At 37.6% G+C, this 19,431-nt stretch overlaps 1 protein-coding gene across 1 annotated transcript in view; it reads left to right on the forward strand.

The window, feature by feature from the left end:
- The window catches only part of LOC108234144 (nuclear factor of activated T-cells, cytoplasmic 1), a 71,950-nt gene extending 53,629 nt beyond the window's left edge, over nucleotides 1–18,321 (forward strand). Inside the window, exon 10 of the mRNA XM_017413097.3 lies at nucleotides 16,340–18,321. Coding sequence (XP_017268586.1) covers nucleotides 16,340–16,395 — 56 coding nt within the window. The 3' untranslated portion in view covers nucleotides 16,396–18,321. The remainder of the gene's footprint in view (nucleotides 1–16,339) is intronic.
- The last annotated feature ends 1,110 nt before the right edge of the window (nucleotides 18,322–19,431 follow it).

Below are 19,431 nucleotides of genomic sequence, written 5' to 3' on the forward strand. Positions count from 1 at the left end.
CTCTTCAGTGTATATCTGTGATCATGGAGCCACCACCTCGTGCCAGACACCCTCATTACTGAATCACAATATGACAAATGTCAGTGTGGTTGGTTGTTCTGACAAAATGATCACTTTTCCTCAGAGGGCTCTGAGGTTATCTGTGCCTTGACACAGGGCTTCATTTAGCTCTGATTTTTGCCACATTGGTGCTTTTAATTGGTTCAAATTATCTGAACATTTCAAAAGGGGTGCATGAGACAGCTCAAGCTACATTTTGTATGTGTGGTGGTGGTGGTGGTGGTGGTGGGGGGGCAGACCTAATTTCCCTTTTGCAGTTTTGGCAGCACATACAGTTCATCTGATGTTCATTTTGATTTTTGCATACTCAATTAAAACAACATTAGAACACAACACAATCAGAAAAAAGTGTGCTGAAGCCAGTCCAATGACATAATCAAAACAAAAGTCCACAAGATCAAAACAACAGCAACAAAAAAGACATGATTTTACTAATCGTAAGAATTTTACTAAATAAGTTTACAAACTAAGCCATTATTAACTTAGATTGCAAATCTTTTTAAAGATTTATTAACTTTAACTTACTATTAACACCATTCCAGAAATTGTCTTCTTCCACCTTTGGTTTTCACTGGACATCAAATAAAATGACTCTCATAAATAAAGATGTCTGAAAGTTTAAACATCTGGACCATATGAATTATTTATATTTTTATCATAGGAGGCCTTATGTACTGTTTTAATACATCTTTATTAAGAATTATTGTGCAAGAGGTGGGTTACACCCCACACAGTCTATCACAGTATTAGTCATTCAATAATTTTCTAATTTTATACAAATTACCAACAGATTTAGGTAATTTGTTTTTGATATATACCAAATGTTGTCTTTAAATAAGTTTTTGATCTACATTCACACCCAAAAATTTGGATTCCAATTATTTTTTTTCAGTTTCAACACCATTTAACATAAGGGTTTATCCAAATTTGTCTCTTAACACCTCCATAACAACATAAATATAAACATTATATCTTTAATTGACAACTTAACATTGAACCATTTTAACCAACATCAGTTCTATTTCTACTGTTTTTAATAATTCTTTTACATTTATTCCTTATCTAAATAAATTAATATCAGCTGCAAACAATATATGTTTTACCAAAGCAGTACCCAAACAAGTATAATTGAAATGCATTAAAAATAACTTAGGTCCTAATATTGATACTAGTGGAACACCTTTATTGTCCCTATATCTTTTCAACTAATGATTTGTAATGCTTTTTACTCCATATTGTTCAAAATTTGGAAGTTTGTTTGTACCTTAAAAAGAGCATTCAGGAGGCTCCCTAAATGTACCTTTTCACTGCTTCTGTGTTCACCCTGAAGCAATATTTCCTCCTGGAGTTGCTGAATTGTTGCAGAAACCATAAATTTGTCTTGAATCTTGGATACTTCCTCCTCGTAATATAAAATATGACCACATGGAAAAGCCATATAGTCACAACTAAACTCTTGTTTTGCCAAAAGTTTACAGTTTAGAGAAAGAGGTCAGGGGTTAAGATCAGCTTTTTTCACAGATCATGTCCAGATTACAAAGCAGTTATAGGCAGTTGAATGTGATTCAAAAAGGGGATCCTCCATTCAGACCTAATGAGCACAAAGAGCTGCTTGCTCTCTGCAGTTGTATTTACAGGATCTAAATGCTTGTGGCATCAGTAAACAAGGAGCAGGTCTCCATCCCAGACCACTTAATAACAGCTCCCCATCTGAAATTCGTTAGCTCAGTGAAATAGTATCCTGTAACGACGGATGTCAACAGAAAAGTCTGGTCCAGGCTGGTGGGATGGGGAAAGCCGTTGGGTTTCGCAACTACTGGCAGAGCTGATTGTCTCCTCTATGCACAAATACCTCAGAAAGTAGAGGATGGAAGAAAAAGAGGGAGAAAGGCTTGGTGGTGGTGGTGGTGGTGGTGGTGGCGGNGGGGGGGGTGCCTTAAGATGGAAAGTGTATGAGAGAGTGAAATAAAAATGCAACTCTGAAGAAGTGAGAGTAGAATCAGTCATGAGATTAAAAACCAAATGCAAATGTTCCCCGTTTTAGAGATATTTCCCTCCCACACATTTTTCCAGAAAGGTCAACTTATAGTACAACTGCCAAAATAGTAAAACAATACCAAAAAAATATAATCTCCCACTCAGTAAATGTGCCTTAAATTAATTTGATGGTGATAGAGAGCTGGTTTTGTCGAGTTTAGAAGATAAACCTGAAATATGGGGGACAACCACAAGTCATGACACGTGTTTCATAGTTTTTAGATTTTTTTTGAGGTCTGAAGAATCCCATTCTTTCCTCGGATCCAGGAATATTCAGCAAGCATGAGGAAAAGCAGGTCAGCCGTAGATACATAAAGAGGACAGAGACACAGACAGACTTCGAGGAGGGGGGAAGCTGAGGTGGAAGAAAGTAGCATGCAGTCTTTTCCCTGGCAGCGTCTCACATTGTCCCTGTCTTTCTCACACGCACTAACTCTACATGCTTCTTTCTAAGCTAAAGCTGTTAAAACCCGAAACAGTAAAAGTCAAAGAAAGAAAAACACAGACCAAGTTAAAGATCACATTTTCTTCCTCTGCCAGCAGTGGCTCCTTGCAGTGCAGAGACTTACAGAGCAGTGGGTGAACAGGTTTACGTTCGGGCAGGGAATGCACATAACCACTGAACTGTAAGTGTCCTACTGTTGACATGTGACTCAAAGCAGTAATAAATTTCAACTGGACCCTTAGCTCCCTGATTGTACTCAGCTGAGCTCAATTTCTCTCAAAACAACATGGTAATAAATAGGAAAAATATAACTTTTTTTCTGAGGTACTTTGAAAATAAATAAAATCTTACACAGCAACCACACAACAAATTAGGTAAATGTATTTTATTGAAAAAGGACAATCTTTGTTTTTGAGTAACACACAGTGTTAAAATCTTTATTTACTGTTTTTTATAAATGACGATGTAAGTAACCAGCCCTCAGATCCTCACTCATGGTGTTTTTTATAATATTGAAAAAAAAATGCAGTTTTAAACATTGTTATTAGACCAAATGAATTGCTTATAAATTACTCCTATTAAAATTAATAACATTAAAAAAGGAAACATTTCCCATAATTTTAGGAACAACATCTATTATTATGGGGCGTCATGGTTTTTAGCTTTTTTTGTCAAAACAAAAAATGCTTCTTTTTTTAAAAAAGTAGCATTTTTTGTTTTGACAAAAAAAGCTAAAAACCAAGTGCGATAAATTCTCAAAACATCAAGAAAATAAAATTTTAACATGAATATTTAGCTCTCTTTTTAAAGGTTTTAGCAGAATATTAAAGGTATAGTTCACCTCTTTTGAAGTCTCCCATGGAAAAGTTATGAACAGTTAATATCTTACATGTTATAGATAGCTTCTTGAATGACCTCAGTTTAGAGAAACAGAGTTTAATCCTGACTGAACTAGTTCCCCAGGCTGCCCTGGAAATGTTACAGCTAACTGTTGTTGCTTTTATTTGTACTTACAAATAATCATAAAGATTTTTATGTAAATACCGAAATATTGAAAATTGTAGAGGCAATATAAAGGTTTATAAAATAGTGTTTGCATGAACTGTCATGAAATTTATGAAACTGGAGTTGATGACTTTGGAACTAGCTGTTTGTAACTCACCCATATGGTCAGAATTAAACTTTGTTTTTCCAAACTGAGGTTGTTCAAGGAGCAATCCACAACAGGTAAGATATTAATTGTTCATACCCATGCACAGATTCTCAAATCTTTTAAAAGTCATTTACTAACATTTTAAGCATTTCAATCTGTTAATCAGAACATGTTTTGGGGAAGTAAGTAATGCATTTATTCAGGTTATTGATTTATAAATTTATAAAGAGATTTATAAATAATTAACAAACAGTTTATAATGGTTTCTTAATAGAAAGTGATGCCATTGATTAAAGCTGTGATTTATGAGAACATGCTCCTTTGTTTGGCTCTTCAAATCCTCAACTCTTCATCAGTTTAGCTCGTTTACTAAATCAGCCACGTCAAATCAGCTGAGAGCCGGAGTTGGTTGCCTTTGCTCTGAAAGTCACGTACAGTTCTGCTGGGTCAATAAGAGTAAAGAAGAAAAACCTGTTTCTATATATAAGGCTCACTTGTTGGGCTACAGAAACTGTTAAATTTGAAAGATTTGAAACAGCGTGAACAAAAGCAGGTGGAAATGTGATCCTGAAATTTACAGGTGGATGAATGTCTTTCTCTCCGCAACTGCCTCTGGATGAGCAGCTCTGTCTTCACCTTTGACTCAGGCAGTCTGGAACTATAGGGTGTCCAGATGGATCTAACTCTGTCCATCCATGAAATCCAAACTGAGTTCGAACAAATTTGGAAGGCGATAAGAGGAATTTCGCCCAAGTTTGCTTTTCTCCAGCTTCCTTTCTCTTCTATGTGAATAAGTCCATGATGTGCCCCGAGGAGACCTTCTCCTCTGTGGCCTGCAGGCAGCGAGGATTTAAAGCTGTAGGGCAGCTCTCGGGGTCAGCAGGCAGATCGTTAATCAGATCACTCTCAGCTTCGGTACAGAGTCAGTTCACTAGAGCACTGCAGGGAACAGGGCCATGTTCTTGTACACTGCAGGAGCTTTTGTAAGATTTTGTTACCTCTGCTATACTCTTCAAAGTTTTTTCTATGAGATTATAAGAAGCAGAAACCCTCATTCCAGACATCGAAGATACTGGATCAGCGAGAAAGTTACTTCTGTCAGGATCTGTGTTTCTTGGTTATTTTTTTGGTAGTCTTTTGTGTTTATTATTAGGAATATTATTATTATATGGTTATCATGTTTATTTTCTTTTTTTGGTGATCTTTGTGTTTAGTTCTCTTCCTTCGTGTTTTTCCCAGTGTCATCATTACTTTTCCTCAGTCAGTTTCTGCTCCTAAGCTCCTACCCTGCCCACTCTCACCTGTCCTCAGTTGTCATTTAGACCAGGTGTTTCCTCTCAGATCATCAGCTGCTAGAGTCTTCACCTAACCTTCAGTCTGGCATTGTTATGCTTTATGCCATGTCTGGTTCATCTTCGTGGTTCCTTCATTTTCTGTAAGTCGTTGCTGCCATGACAGCCTTTTCATTTTCTTTATTAAAGTTTGAAGTTTTCTTTTCAAGCTCCCTGTTTTAGTTGGCATTCCTGGGTCCAATCACCTCACATCATGACAATTTTAGTTGTAATATGCAACCCAACACTTTATTAACTTTATGAACTATTAACAGCCTAGCATACCTTGAAGGATTGTATTTTTCTCATCACCTTTCATGCTAGACATTTAGACTAAGGTCATCATATGTTGAGAAATATAGAGTTAGGCACAATCTTGTGCAATATTGCAAAATCTGTTAGCACTTGGAGTATGTTTTGCAAATGACTCTCAACTACTACCACACCAAATTGTAGCTCATTATTTGTAAAATTAATTCATAACCATTTTTGTTTTGGCAAAGATTGAGCAGCTGTAGCAGCCATCTTACATTGGATTGACTCTAAAGGTTAAGTTGTAGATGCACATCTTATGAAAGTTTCGTTAAAATTTGTCAAGTAGTTCATGAGATATTTTACTAACAGACAGACAGCCTCTAACAGTTCATGCCAAAGTTTTAAACTAGAAACATTCAAAGGTGGCAAACCTCTGCCAAGGCCATAGAGTGATTAAAAAAGAATGTAGGATCTGGATTGTCACCCAAATTAAATCTTTTTTTTGTGACAGAAAAAGTAATCAAATTCATTAGTTTTTAAGTAACCTTGCTAATATATAGACAGACAAACCAATCAACATCTCGAAAACCATACCCTCCTTGATCACAAGGATCTTGTGTGATCAGGTAAAGCTCAAAGTACAAGCTGGTAAAGACTCTCAGCTATTACCAGACTAAATATTAGCTCAAAATTCCTAAAACTGACAGAGTTATGGGGGCCTTATTAAATTGGGTTGAATCCAAACATTAGATTACATTGGTTGTAGATGTTCAACTAATGATTACCTTTCAATAAAATCTATTGAATGGTTCAAGAGATATTTTCTTAATAAACAACAAACAAGCAAACACACAAACAAGAACATAATCACTTGCCTTTCAGCGACAGGCGAAAAGGGCCAGGCTAGTTTGAGTCCTGCACTCAGATGTCTTGTATGTTGATGATATTTATTTTATTTATTTTTTATTTACTTGCAGACAAAAAAGTCTCAAAGTTATTCTTGGCTTTTAGTCACTGACAGCTGGACTAGTTTCATTTGAAACAACAAATGTTTTAGCAAGGAGAGTTTGTGCTTTTTCATGGATGGCAAAACAGGAGGGTTACCCAAAGGCCATGGCAAGCCGTTACACACACACACACACACACCAGCACTAAACAACAGGAAGGAGCCTCTCTAAGCCATCTATCTATGATGGATAGTGAACAATAAAGCCTGCACTGAGGTAACCTTTTTTTCTGGACGCGGACACCATCGCCTCTCTTTAAATAAATAAAAGAAAATAATTCTGAAACAGGCAGCAGGTGATTTAAAGATGCACACTACAAGTTCAGCTGTAAATTATATCCTGTGCAGGTGCGCAGTCAAATCTTCACCCCAATGGCTGCGGCCTACTTGATTATTACTTTAGTATGCTCATATTTTTGGTCTGTAGGATGATTTCAAAACCACTGAAATCCTGAAATCACTGAGAGTTTATCAGATAGCTGAGTTATTTCCCCACAAAGCCAAATCGTAATGAGGCATGCAAAGAGTTTTAATCTGTCTCCTGTTATATCACTAAAGTGTATGTTTTGCACACTTCAATGATTTTTTAAGCTGTGATGTTTCCTTTATGCATCACTTGTGCAAAACGGAGCTTTTGATTTCACAAAGTGATCATCCATACACTTTTGTTTCTGCTTTTGATAAACACTTTGATTGGTGATCTGTGATGTGGTGTTCTTTCCATTGCTGCTTTATGGATACAAGTTTATGTAATTAGGCTGAACTGTGTAAACAGAAAATTGAAGGCAAAAATGTTAACGCTTTTTTTTTTGTACAGTACAGCAAAGCATCTGCACTCCATTGGACAAATTTACTTACTAATTCACGAGTGAAGACAGTGTTGAGACTTTTTTCCCCTCTTCTTTTGTGCTGTTAGTTTACAATATTTTAAATACAGCCCATTCTCCGGTCTGTAACAACTACAGACTGAACTCAGAGGAGTCAGTGTTAAGGGCACAGGAGATCAGCTCCATGTAAACACCTCCCCCTCATCCTCCCTGGAGACTGACCTGAAGCGCACACGCCCGTGGCCTCCTGGGCTCAGGAGGAAATGAGAGGAGGAGGAGGAGAAGGAGGAGGAGGAGGAGGAGGAGGAGGTGAGGGAAGTTGCAGCCTAACAAAGAGAGACAGAGTGTGGTAAAGATAGGGAGAAGCAGAGCTCACCACGTAACATCAAAGGCCCAGGTTCTGCTCCACTGCAGCCAAAATAAGCTCATCAGTGGTGGAGCTTTCAGTGAAAGTTGACGTCTTTTGATTTCTAATTTGGGATACCGCTGCTTTATTGTTCTAAAGCCTTTCTAGCAAAATTGGCTGTATTTAAGTGTCTGTCAGCCAGGCGAGGCAGACAGGGAAACTCTGGGGTCGTGCCATTGGGTTTGGCAAGATGTTCAATTATTTTACAACTAAGAAGCATAAAGCACGACCTCCGAACGTGAGGCAAATTAGAAGAATTTCAATGGAGATCAAACATTTTGTTTCGCCACTTTTATTACAGAGAATTGATTGGACACCTGTTCAGTGAAATTTGTCTTTACACACTTCTTATTTATTTTTTTCTGTTTCATTAATCCTTCTAAGACACAAACCTGTGTTATTTCTTGTTGCATAGTTGCATGTTTTTGGTTTGTTTTATTTCTTATTTTTGTGTCCTTACTAACAATAATTTAGTTTCAGAAGTATTGTATCAAATAGTATTGTTGCAATATATTGCACTGAATTGTATTGCATTATTTGACAGTATACTGTCAAAAGGTAACTGGACTTCTTTTTTAGGGTTAAGGTTTACCCTTTTCTTACTGAGGTTTTACAGTAAGAAAACCCTTATAGTTTTACTTATTTAAAATGCTTCTTATGCAGTCCACCTGCATCTCGAAAATGACTGACTTACTTTGTATTTTCATTTTAAAAAAGCAGATCTTTTTGCAGCTATTGGTAATTTAAGTCATGTCATCAAAACATTTTGCTTATTGCCCACTTTAGCTTTTCACAGTGACTCCATTAAGTTGTTTGTGACTCATGGGGTGGGTGGACAGCTAGGTCAAAAGATTTCACTTATTCTGATGGTGTTAATGTCACAACAAGCCAGCAGACAATGGAAACGAAGACAGTTTTGATCAGGGTTCAAAACTAAAATCACAAATTTAATTCTCTTCTGAATTTAGACTCAGCCACTCCACGACCCTAATGTATTTTTTTTCTTTAGCAACTTTTCTGTCGCCTTTGCAGCACATTTTGGGTCATTGCCCTTCTGGTAGACTCATCCACAACTCACCTTCAATATTCTGGCTGAAGGAAAAAAAGCATTTGTCCAAGATTTTACGATACATGGCCCCTTCCATTGGACCCTTAAAGTGGTGAAGTCATCTTTAAATCCTTAGCAGAAAAACAAGCCCAAACCATAATGTTTCCACCTCCATGTTTTATTGTGGGGATGGCATTTTATTTTTCCAAGGGGTTTATAGTCAGCATTTCTTTTCCTCGAAACACATTGTGTCAAGTTGATGCCAAAGAGCTTGATTTTTGTCTCATCTGACCAAAGCACTTCCTCCCAAGCATTCTCTGAATCATTTTGATATTCACTGTTAAACTTAAGATGGGCCTTCTACATTTTAAGGCGTGACTGATCTCCACCGCAGAGTGAGGCGATGATTGGCACATCAGCACACAGAACCATATGGTTGCTACAGGTGGTTGTAAAATCTCACTTTTTGAGGTAAACTCAACTTTGCCTCAAAGCTAACCCTCACTCTGTAGCCATGTTTTCTTTTCTTCTTCTTCTACTTAAGCCGTGCTGTCAGTCGAAGAGACTGAGTGTTTCCACTTCGGAAAGCCTGGGGGCTTCACACATCAGCCTAGCTGTGCAGATGAAATATTCTGTCTGTACATATCGTCACATCATTAGGCCCAAAGGGAGCCCTGCAACGGATTAGAAGCTGTCAACCTGCGAGGCTCAGATGAATTTATGAAGCACTTTATCACGATGAAGCACGAGCTGAACGCTTCGTCTCATTCCATTTGGGTTCATCTGTGGGAATAATGACTCCGACGGCCTTCGTTGTGCTTGTCCTCTTTCACCCACTCCATCTTAAGTTCTTCATTCATGTTATGTGTGTTCTGACCTTTGACTCTCTCCCTATTTTTGACACTGCTGGTCGTGAGCAGAAGATAAGTGACGCAGTACCAGCCACTCGAGCCGCATGTGGGAGGCAGCAAATTGTCCATTAAATGTTTCAGCAGAGGCCGAGGGAAGATTTGATATAGTGGGGAAACAAAAGTAATATGTAGCAGGAAATTCAATTGTCTCTCTCCAGCAAGTTGGAGCTTTGGTTTGGCTTCCCCACCAAATCAATTTCACATGAAAGCGTGAGTTCAGATTAGGTTGAACTGCCTCACAGCCAGTGTCTTTTCACCCTGCACAGATGTGAGTGTATCAGTGTTTACATGAAAGAACCTGCATGACTCAGATGAACTTCCTCAGAGTCTGATTGTCACAATAGACGGAAGCTATCTCTTATTTCTCACAAAGCTGGTGTTGTACAAGTAAGCATAGGAAATATCTCCCTTGTGAAGGTCCTTGACCTAAAGACAGCTGCAGCTAATACATGCTGTGAAAGTAAGAGGAGAATCAGGAAGGTCCCCTCCAGTACCAAGAGACCCAGAGTGGGAGCAGAAGTTGCAGTCAGGAAGCTGCCATTTCAACCTTAAGTTCAGAGGTCACGTTTTGGATAATCAGCTGAGGGTTGCCTGGCTAAGGTGAAGTCACCCTCAGTCGAGTCTCTGCTGGTCAGGCCTGATTTGACTGCAGGAGATTGTGTTACGACAGCGTGGACCTCCAAGAGGCTCTCAGGCCTCGAGTCTGTGCATCTGTCAGACCACAGGGCATCCTCTGTTCTCTGAGGAAGCCCGGCTGGTATCGAATCCCAATGCTCAGCGCTCACCTCTAACAATGCTAACTAAATTTCCAGTGCAGGTCAGGTTTTATGCTAAAGTCTAAGGAAATAAATGAAGCTATAAAGCCCATGCTGGGATTACAGTATAAAAAAAGGGCAAATTGTTAAGATCACACCTCGTTCTTTTATTGCAGTTCCAAAACACAGCATGCAGGATTTGTTTTTAATTTGCATTACAAAAGTATGCAGAAGAATATTTAAAATCAGAAGACAACAATGTGCAAAAGGAAAGTAACTCCCCCCCCCCGCTATTAATGTGCAAATAGATGAATAGTGTAAATATACTATACTGACAGCAGAGCCATTAATTCACAAAAATACATATTATAAGTAAATACAAACTTCCTTTTACTATTAACAGTGCAACAGCATTATAAACAACATTTTAAAAGCAGTAAATATTAATCTATCTTACGTTTTTCTGCTTTTTGTAAATAAAAAAAAAAAGATTATTCCAGGTATCAAAATCTTATAACTATGAATATAATTTTTGTGTATTCTTATTTTTTATTTGGTCTAATAGCAAAAAATGGATGTGAACGCTTGTCAATTGTACAGTTTCCCCACCACAACAGGATGACATTATAGTAGATGATTGTTTGAATGAGGCCTGTGTTCTGACCGGTCTTCATTTAGAAGTCTTTTTCAAACTTTACTGTTCCAGTATTTATTTCCGAAGCATCAAAATGATCTGATGTAGTAATCTTTCACATAATCTATATAGAAGACTTAGACACCATGCTTTGGATTTAATTCTGTCATTTTTTTTTCTTTTTTGAAAAGTATTAGGTTTTCTCTTATACTTCTTAATCTTTTACACAAAAATTGATGTGATGGCTTCCCTGTGATGATCCCTTAAATGGCTAGTTTAAATCTTTGAATTAGGGTTCTCTCTAAAAGTTTTCAACAATTAATGTTTTACCTGTTGTAGAGAATTTTTTTGAACATCCTCAGTCTAAAGAAAAAGAGCTCATCTGAGGCTACACTGACAAGCTAAGGGCTCGTCCGACTGAGGCTGAGACCAAAATGGATTACAGTCACAATAAAGCAACTCTAGTCTTAAGAAGTTATTCTTCAAAATTTCAAAGTAGTTCATGCAAGCACCATCATTTTAAACCTTTACCCTTGTCTCAATTTTACATTAGAAATAAATAGAATACACATTTGTTTATTCCTTAGCAGGGAAACTCACATTGTTGCCACATCAAAAGTATTGGTCTGGAAAAAGGGATTTAAAAAAATTGAGTGAATTGAAAGGTAACAAGGGTAACAAGGGTAAAAAAGTAACATAAAATAAGAATAAAATATAAATATATAATTACACTACATTGATTAGCTCATTGGATTGTTACCTTTGTTCATCAATCTGTTCAGAATTAAATTCCGTTTCTCCAAACTGAGGTCATTCAAAGAGCTATCTACAACAGATAAGATATTCATTGCTCATAACTTTTCCACATAGCTTTACTTCAAAAGCTCTAAACTGTCATTTCAGGGCTATGCAGTTTTTAAATCTGCAGGATGTACATTGGAAGAAATTCCCCTCTCTGCAGGTTGAAGCAAATCATTTTCCATCACAGTTGATACAGACAGGTTGTTCTAACGGGGTCAACATTTATTTAGCCAGCTGTCACACCCAGTGGAGACAGTGGGGGGGTTAGCAAAGAGCCACACTCCATGCCAAAAAACACTGGAAGAGCTGCACAAAAGGAGACGGATTGTCCATCGCACTGTTCGGCTCAGCTGGCACACATGCATCATCGAAGCACAGCCATATTTTCATGTCACTCTCACACTTGCCTAAAATAGATCTCCCAGCCGCCCAGTCTTACGTATAAGTCCTGACAGGTTCGGGCTGCAGTTCGCTGATTGCACTGGTGCTGCAGCTAATAAAGGATGTCACTCTGTTTGAACAACCCTTTGCATGGCTCGTGTTTTTTTTTTTTTTCTTTTTTCAGCAGGGGAATATTTGGAGCTCAGTTTTCCACTGTTTTTGTTTATTCATGAGATGGTATCCTCCCAGTTACAGGTTTCCATTATTAACCTGGCCAAGTGAAAAAAACAAGTTTCCAGTGCTACTGAAAGTGATGCAAAGCCTCTTTGATTCGTTATCGTGTAACATAACGTATTTTGCTTTTTCTTGCAGTATAGAAAATCACAATATAGGGAAATGTCCCGGTGGAAAAGTTACACGTACTGCAGTTTGATGATTATAATATAATCTTGCCAAGCCCACAATATGCAAGGAGCTGATTTTTTTTTTTTTTTTGAGGCAAATTCCACAAAAACAAAATGTTCCCCAGCTTGTCTGTCTTTCCTTTTATTGCATGTTTGTGGTTAACTAGTCACTTTAAGAAAGGTGAGAGATGTCATTTCAAAGTTTGTCTTTAAAGGAAAGACTTAAAAATAAGCCCTTCCAAAACTTTAATACTTGGTTTTCTTTTTCCATCAGCGAATCGTTGTGGTCACATTAGAACGGGAAAAACCTGACTTTGTAAAATTTTCTTTGTTTGCTCAGTTTTTACCTGTGAAAGACAAGATTTATTTGTCAGCCATTTAGGCTCGTCAAAAATTCTCCATTTCTCAGAAATTGCTGCAACTCCACGGTACATGAGCTGCATCACCGTGTGGCTATAAATAGCACCTTGGTGTTGTGTTGTGGTGCAACAGTTGGCCACATCCTGTTTCTAAATTTCTCACATTGGCAAAGTAGAAAGATGAAAGATGAAAACAGGGCCAGAGTTTCACCTTTTGCCTCTCTTTGTCACTGTTTTTTTTTTTTCACAATGGAACATCAGTGAGCAGGCCAGTGGAAAATAATGGTTGATAAAGCACATCAAAATAACACCACAGTTAATGAGTGGGTGGAGGAGACGTCACAGTTTTTTACACAGTGACTGAAAAGAAGAAAAGAAGTTTGTGTTCGCTGTGTGAAAGACAAAAAGGGAACATTTGTGGCTTTTTTTTTTTGCTGCTGAGCTGTTGGGTTTTCCCGTGTCTTTTGCAGAATTACCTGGAGCTGTTTTCTTCCCTCCGCAAACAGAGCTGAGCGGCGGCATTAACGCTGGATCGTTTTATTGTTGCATGTGCTCGAACTTCCTTTACGAACTAAAAATAACCTCGGCGTGTAAATGCCTGTTTAGCCCCGAGTGGAACAGGCTTGAAAACAGCCAGCAGTGTTGGCACAGGTTGAATTTTTCCAAAGGGAGTTCCTCCAGCCGAGGGAGGTGAGTCCCGACCAACCTGTGTGTGCGCTCTGTGCGTGTTTGTGCGACTCAGAGGGTGTTTGCATACAAAAAGCAGGGCATAACATTTAAAGGCTGTGGCCTACTTCTTTTCAAAATGTCATACATAATTTAATTTTTACACTTTATTTATTTATTTTATAATATGTGTTTTTCTGTCCATTCTTTGCACTATAATGTTGTTTTCAGTACATACTTTCTTCAGATTAGACAGGTGATACTTGGAAAATGACAATTTTGTGTGTTTCATCAGCACTGGAACAAACTGTTACAACATTGTGCAGCATTAAAGGAATAGTTTGACCAATTTAGGCGGATTTCTCTGTAAAAGTAATAAATAATTAATTTCTTACTGGCAGTAGATAGCTTTTTCAATTACCTCAATTTGGAGAAACAGAGTTTGCATAGAACAGGACTAACAAGCTAATGGGTAGTTCAAACACAGCTAAGATCTAAGTGCTATTTTGGATGAATCACTGTGGTTTTTTGAACACTGGAGTTGTTTTAAGACAGCAGCAATCTGGTTTAAAAGTGATCAGCGTATTCCTGGCTAAGGATTGAAATGAACTCCTCATATTGTTTTTTTCTTATTTCTCCTGACTATGTGCTGATGCTTCACCCTTCACCAAACAGTATCTAGTGAAAACAAACAGCAAGGCCCCCTTTGAACCTCAGGGTGGGTGGACTTCCTGTCGCTGGTTTCACCAGACTCTCTCGGTCTCCCTCTCCGTCTGCATCAGTTTGTGTTATCACCCTGAGCTCTGCAACTATGAAGCGTCTTGTTTGTGTGGAGCCACAGGTCTCGAGGTCCTCGCCATCTTCTCAGTCACTTCCCCCTGTTTTGCCAAAGAACACAGAGCAGATAAACGAGGGGGGAGGGGGGGGGGACTGATCCCTGCTTGCCCAACTGTGGGAAAAGCACGGGCACAGGAACTGGTGCAGGAAAGACAAGACGATGACTTAGAAAACAGAGATGTGTGTAGCGAGGTGATATGAGTTAGTAATGACATTGATATGTTTGGATTGCAGCTACTGATATCTAGTATTTGTCATCTTAAGTGTTGCTATAATCAAAGTGTCAGATGGTGTTGGACTCATATATCCCTACCATATACTTTCCAGTTCTCTTAAGGTGTTAGATGCATCTTATTGTACAAAAAGGTTTGTAAAGACCAAAATCCAACATAGAAAAGTAGCTCACTTCCTGTTTCTGCAAATATTTTTGTTTGTAATCTGGGCTTTCCTTCTATCACCTGTTTACATCAACATTAAACATATTTGCATATATATATATATATACATATATATATATATTTTTTTTTTTAAATAGTAAGGCACACCTTAAACCCAGAAAGTAAATGACTTGCACACAATCGTATTTGACCTGTGCCTTTTCTAAAGATGATCTTAAAGAGACAGAAGATAAAACAAAGCATTTCAGAAAAAAAGTACATGGACTGTACTTATATAGTGCCTTTCTATCCAACCAGGTCACTCAAAGCGCTTTACAACACAATCTACCCTCATCTACCCATTCACGCTATTACATCTCTACAAAACCAATCTGAATAAATCATTCTATAGAGTCAGTGCTTTAAACTTCATTCATACACTGATCTGCCACATCAGAGGCAATGAGGAGTTCAGTTTCTTGCCAAGGAACACTTCAACATGTGACTACTGCCAGGTATTGAACCTCCAACTTTCTCATTGGAGAACAGCTGCTCTTACCACTGAGTCACAGCCACCCAAAGAAGGAATTTTCCATTCCTTCTGTAAAAGTAATAAATAATTAAAATAAAAATAAAAAACGTTGCAGCAATGTTTACTATAAACATTATATTATCTTACACCAATAAACAATGTAGCCCTTTTCTGTATGACCTTAAAAATTTGATTATGTGAAAGAAAATGTTGGAACTCTAAGTCAGACACAGACAACCAGCACCTTCAGGGTTGGAAGGTCAGTAACGCCCAATGATGGACCATTTGCATGTCAGTTCTTGTAGCTATTGTGGTTCAGAATATGTAGGTGCTACACCCATAATTAAACCTAATAATATCTTGCTTTATCTGGCAAACAGCAGGTTCTTTCAAACTCCTTTTTACCAGTGATTTAGGTGATAAAGTTTGAAGACAAATCTAAGGTCACCAAGGTGATGCTTTTATAGTTTAAAAAAATCACATTGCAGCAGAGTGGTTAAAATTGCCATGCTAACCACTCTGCTGTGACTTAAAAATAGCCAGAACGTTGATAGTCTTTGCAAGGTCTTCACAAAGTCTTTAGTGGCTTATTAACACAGTGGGCTTCACATTACATGTGATAAACCCTGGTTGGTCCACAATGGTTTTGAGCACGCACAACACTTGTTGAGGTTGTGGTGGTTTATCATTGTAGTGACAGCAGATCAAGCACAGACATGTTTTTGAAAGACCAGAATTTCCCCTCTTTCTCTTGTTGGGAAATGAAGCCAGCAGGAACTGTTGTTCAGAAACTGTCATGTTAGAGTCTGCACACTCATGATCTGGGGCTTTTTGAGTACTAAGTGGTTAGTGATGTCACAATTGTCGTTATACTGAAGTGTTTTTTCCAAGTTTGCTGCGATCCAGCCACATTCTAATAGCACTATCATCCATTGTAAAGAGGACCTAACCAAAATTGCTCAGTGGGAAACGTTGCCCCTTCAGTTGTTCAAACTGACAATCCTCCTTTTTGCCAGCATTTTGCAGAAAGTGTGAAAGCCTCCGTGATCGAATTTGTTTGCAACTTTGTGCGGTCATTAACGATCTGCTTTTTTTCCCTCTTTTGTCTCCACAGTGAACGAGATCATCAGGAACGACCTCTCCACCATTTCGGTGCACACTCATGCGTAGAAATCCAGATGTCCTCTGCTACAGCACACACACACAAAACACACATACACACACACTCAATCCAGCAGCAAGATCAACCTAAGAGAGGAGATGAAAAAGAAAACCTTGAGGTCCAGATTATGAAGAAGAAAAAGCTTTGACCAGGATCTCCCACCTAACCATTATCATCATCTCCTCTTTGCTCAAAAACTTGCTGCAAACTCTGACTACCACTGGCAAGCTCTATTTGAATAAACAGATTACATCTGAAAAAAAGGGAAGTGATATCAGTGGCAAAGTATGTGACTACACTTGCCTTAATTCACAGCAGATGTTTTTTTAGTGGACCAAGCGACTGAATAAGACTGAATTATTCTCCTACAAATGACAATCTTCATTTAAACTATGACCGTTATGTCAGTGCATGGACAAGCTAATGGGACAGTAAGTGTTGAGCTTCATCCCTTCGGTTGGTTTGTTTGTGCAGGTGGTCAGCAACAACCAAACTGGTGCCTTACAGCAGAGATACTGACAGCACACATGCAAGAGGTTCATCCAAGCCCAAAGCAGAAGTTTTATATGATGTTTTTGTATCATTTCAATGATTTGTTAACAGGGAAACTAAATAAAAAGATTGGAGAATATGTTAGTTGTATGTGAATGCATGGCAATTGTGTTTTATGTCATCATTATTAATATTATTATCTTTGTTCATTTATGTTGAATATGATATAATTTTGTATAAACATTTCTGGTAAAATATGTATGCCTTAAGTTCATATAAATATTTTCTATATAAACTTTCCACTTTCCACTTTCCCCTTCGTCTTCCTCCTGATGTGGTTTTCCTTCTATCCAGCCTTTTTTCTTTTCACCTTAGTGCCTGTTTTTTAATCACTTTTTCCTCTGTCTTCCGGCCCTCGACTCAGATCTTGACACAGCGATGCAAAGACAATCAGAGAACATGAAGTGCAAATCTTATGACAAAAGTTCCCGTTTCACAGGAGCTTTTAAAAAGCAGGTGTTTTTCTTTTGGACACCGATGAACAACGGTATGCTTACCTGCTGAGTTGATATGAGAATGCCGTTGGATATTTCTTGCACTGCAGGTTTGCCCCGTAAATAGGCAAAGGCGTATTGTAAATGTGCCGTGGGCTCAGTTTTACCCATCATCTGGGTGGTTTTAAAGAGGAGTTGGCGAGACTGTTACTTTCTTGCAGGTGGCAATAATTGATCTTGTCGTGAACCAAAGAATTTTATCTTTGGTGAAATTATTGCCCAACTTTTCCCACTTGTGTGCGAGACTCTCAGCGTAGCATGGTTTCCCCATCCATTAAACATTATGCACTTTACAGCAGAAACAAAGCAGACTTTTTTTTGCCTCCTGACCAAATATTGTAGAATGAGTTCCACTGTTGTGTCACACACATACATTTACTCTTATCATATAAAGCTGCAACCTTTTTCTGTGTGATTTGTCTTTTGGAGCATGCACACCATACTAATGCTGGGAATCATTTAGCTGATAATAGCTTCCAGAATAGCTTCCTAATGTGTTTTTGGACATAATCTATACTAGCATGACTAAACTGTATGAATAAACATCCTCTTTTGTGCCTTACTTGCTTTTAAGCTTAAAAAATGTTGCCGCTGTGTAATGCTTCTCTGTATAGGCACAAGGTGAAATGTTTCTCTTTAATATGACATATTTATGATAAATAAAATTTGTCTAAAGTGGTTTTAATTAACGTGTTCTGGAAATGACTTAATAAATGGCATAATGGTGAGCACAAAAAGCAAGTGTTTGTGTTATGTTAAAATCATAGGAAGAGTGGTGTGGCGGGTTTTGCGCTGTTGAAAGTCTCTGGTTTGACACTCGGTCCAAAAACTTTAATGTTTGAGTACTAAAGACAGACAGATAGAAATGTCCTGTGTGTTTCTGTGTTGGTCCAGTCATGAACCAATGAGCTGTTTGGAAACTTAAAGAAACTAAAGCAAACTAAACCTAACTTGATGTAAAAATGAATTAAGTTTTAATACGCTCATTTATTTTTGCCTGTAAAAATACAAAAAAAAAGTGATTTTTTTTTTTTGGCTCATATTGATTTTTTATTTATGATAAACTACCCTTGCCAGTATGGAGGCTCTAAGGTAGCAGGCCATGTGCGGTAAAAATCCTCAACTGATAATTTTTTTTTTAAAAGTCATAGTGTACCGTCTTATTCATGTAGTCTGGACTATAAACAGTACCTTACATGCCAAGTGTCAAATAATTAGTTTAATAGACTTTAAAACTGATGCTCTTTTGTTCAGAAAAAGCAACAAATCCTGGTGATTTTTTATTTTAGGGGTACAAGCTTGCGAAGGCAGTCACGTTTCCAAGGCTGGTCATGGAACCTAATAGAATATGTTCATTTTTATCATTCATTTATTTATTTATTTATTTATTTATTTATTTATTTATTTATTTATTTATTTATTTATTATTATTATTATTATTGTTATTATTATTGTTATTATTATTATTATTATTAATATTATTATTAATATTATTATTATTCATTTTGGGTGGCACAGTGGCACAGTGAATTGTAATTCTTTTTTTTTTGTCTTTCTATACATCCAACTATTGCTGGTACTCTATCCACTGCTACCATGGGTCAGTCGGAACCTAAGAATTTTCCACACTGCTGATTTGAAACAATCAGGCAGGTCTTCAAGCTACTATAGTCAATTAACCAGACTTTCTTGTTTTGCTTTGGTGTAGAATGTTTTAGATAGTATTTTTCTCAAATCATTTTCTGTTGCAGCAGTTAGCAAAAAGGCATTTAAAAAGTGCCTTTTTCTAGATGAGAGTGGTGATCACCTGTGACTAATGTCTTCTTTATCTGATTGGATGCACCAGACCCTGACGCCTGTCTCGTTTGATACAAATACATGTGCCATTACACTTCAAACCTTGATCAATGCTGTGAAATTTTTGGCCTAAATCAGTTACATGTCTGACTTTCCTGATTTCTAATGAAAAATCACTAATTTTGTGTAATCGTGATACTA

Source organism: Kryptolebias marmoratus, linkage group LG16 (assembly GCF_001649575.2).
Source record: "Kryptolebias marmoratus isolate JLee-2015 linkage group LG16, ASM164957v2, whole genome shotgun sequence".
Lineage (NCBI taxonomy): Eukaryota > Metazoa > Chordata > Actinopteri > Cyprinodontiformes > Rivulidae > Kryptolebias > Kryptolebias marmoratus.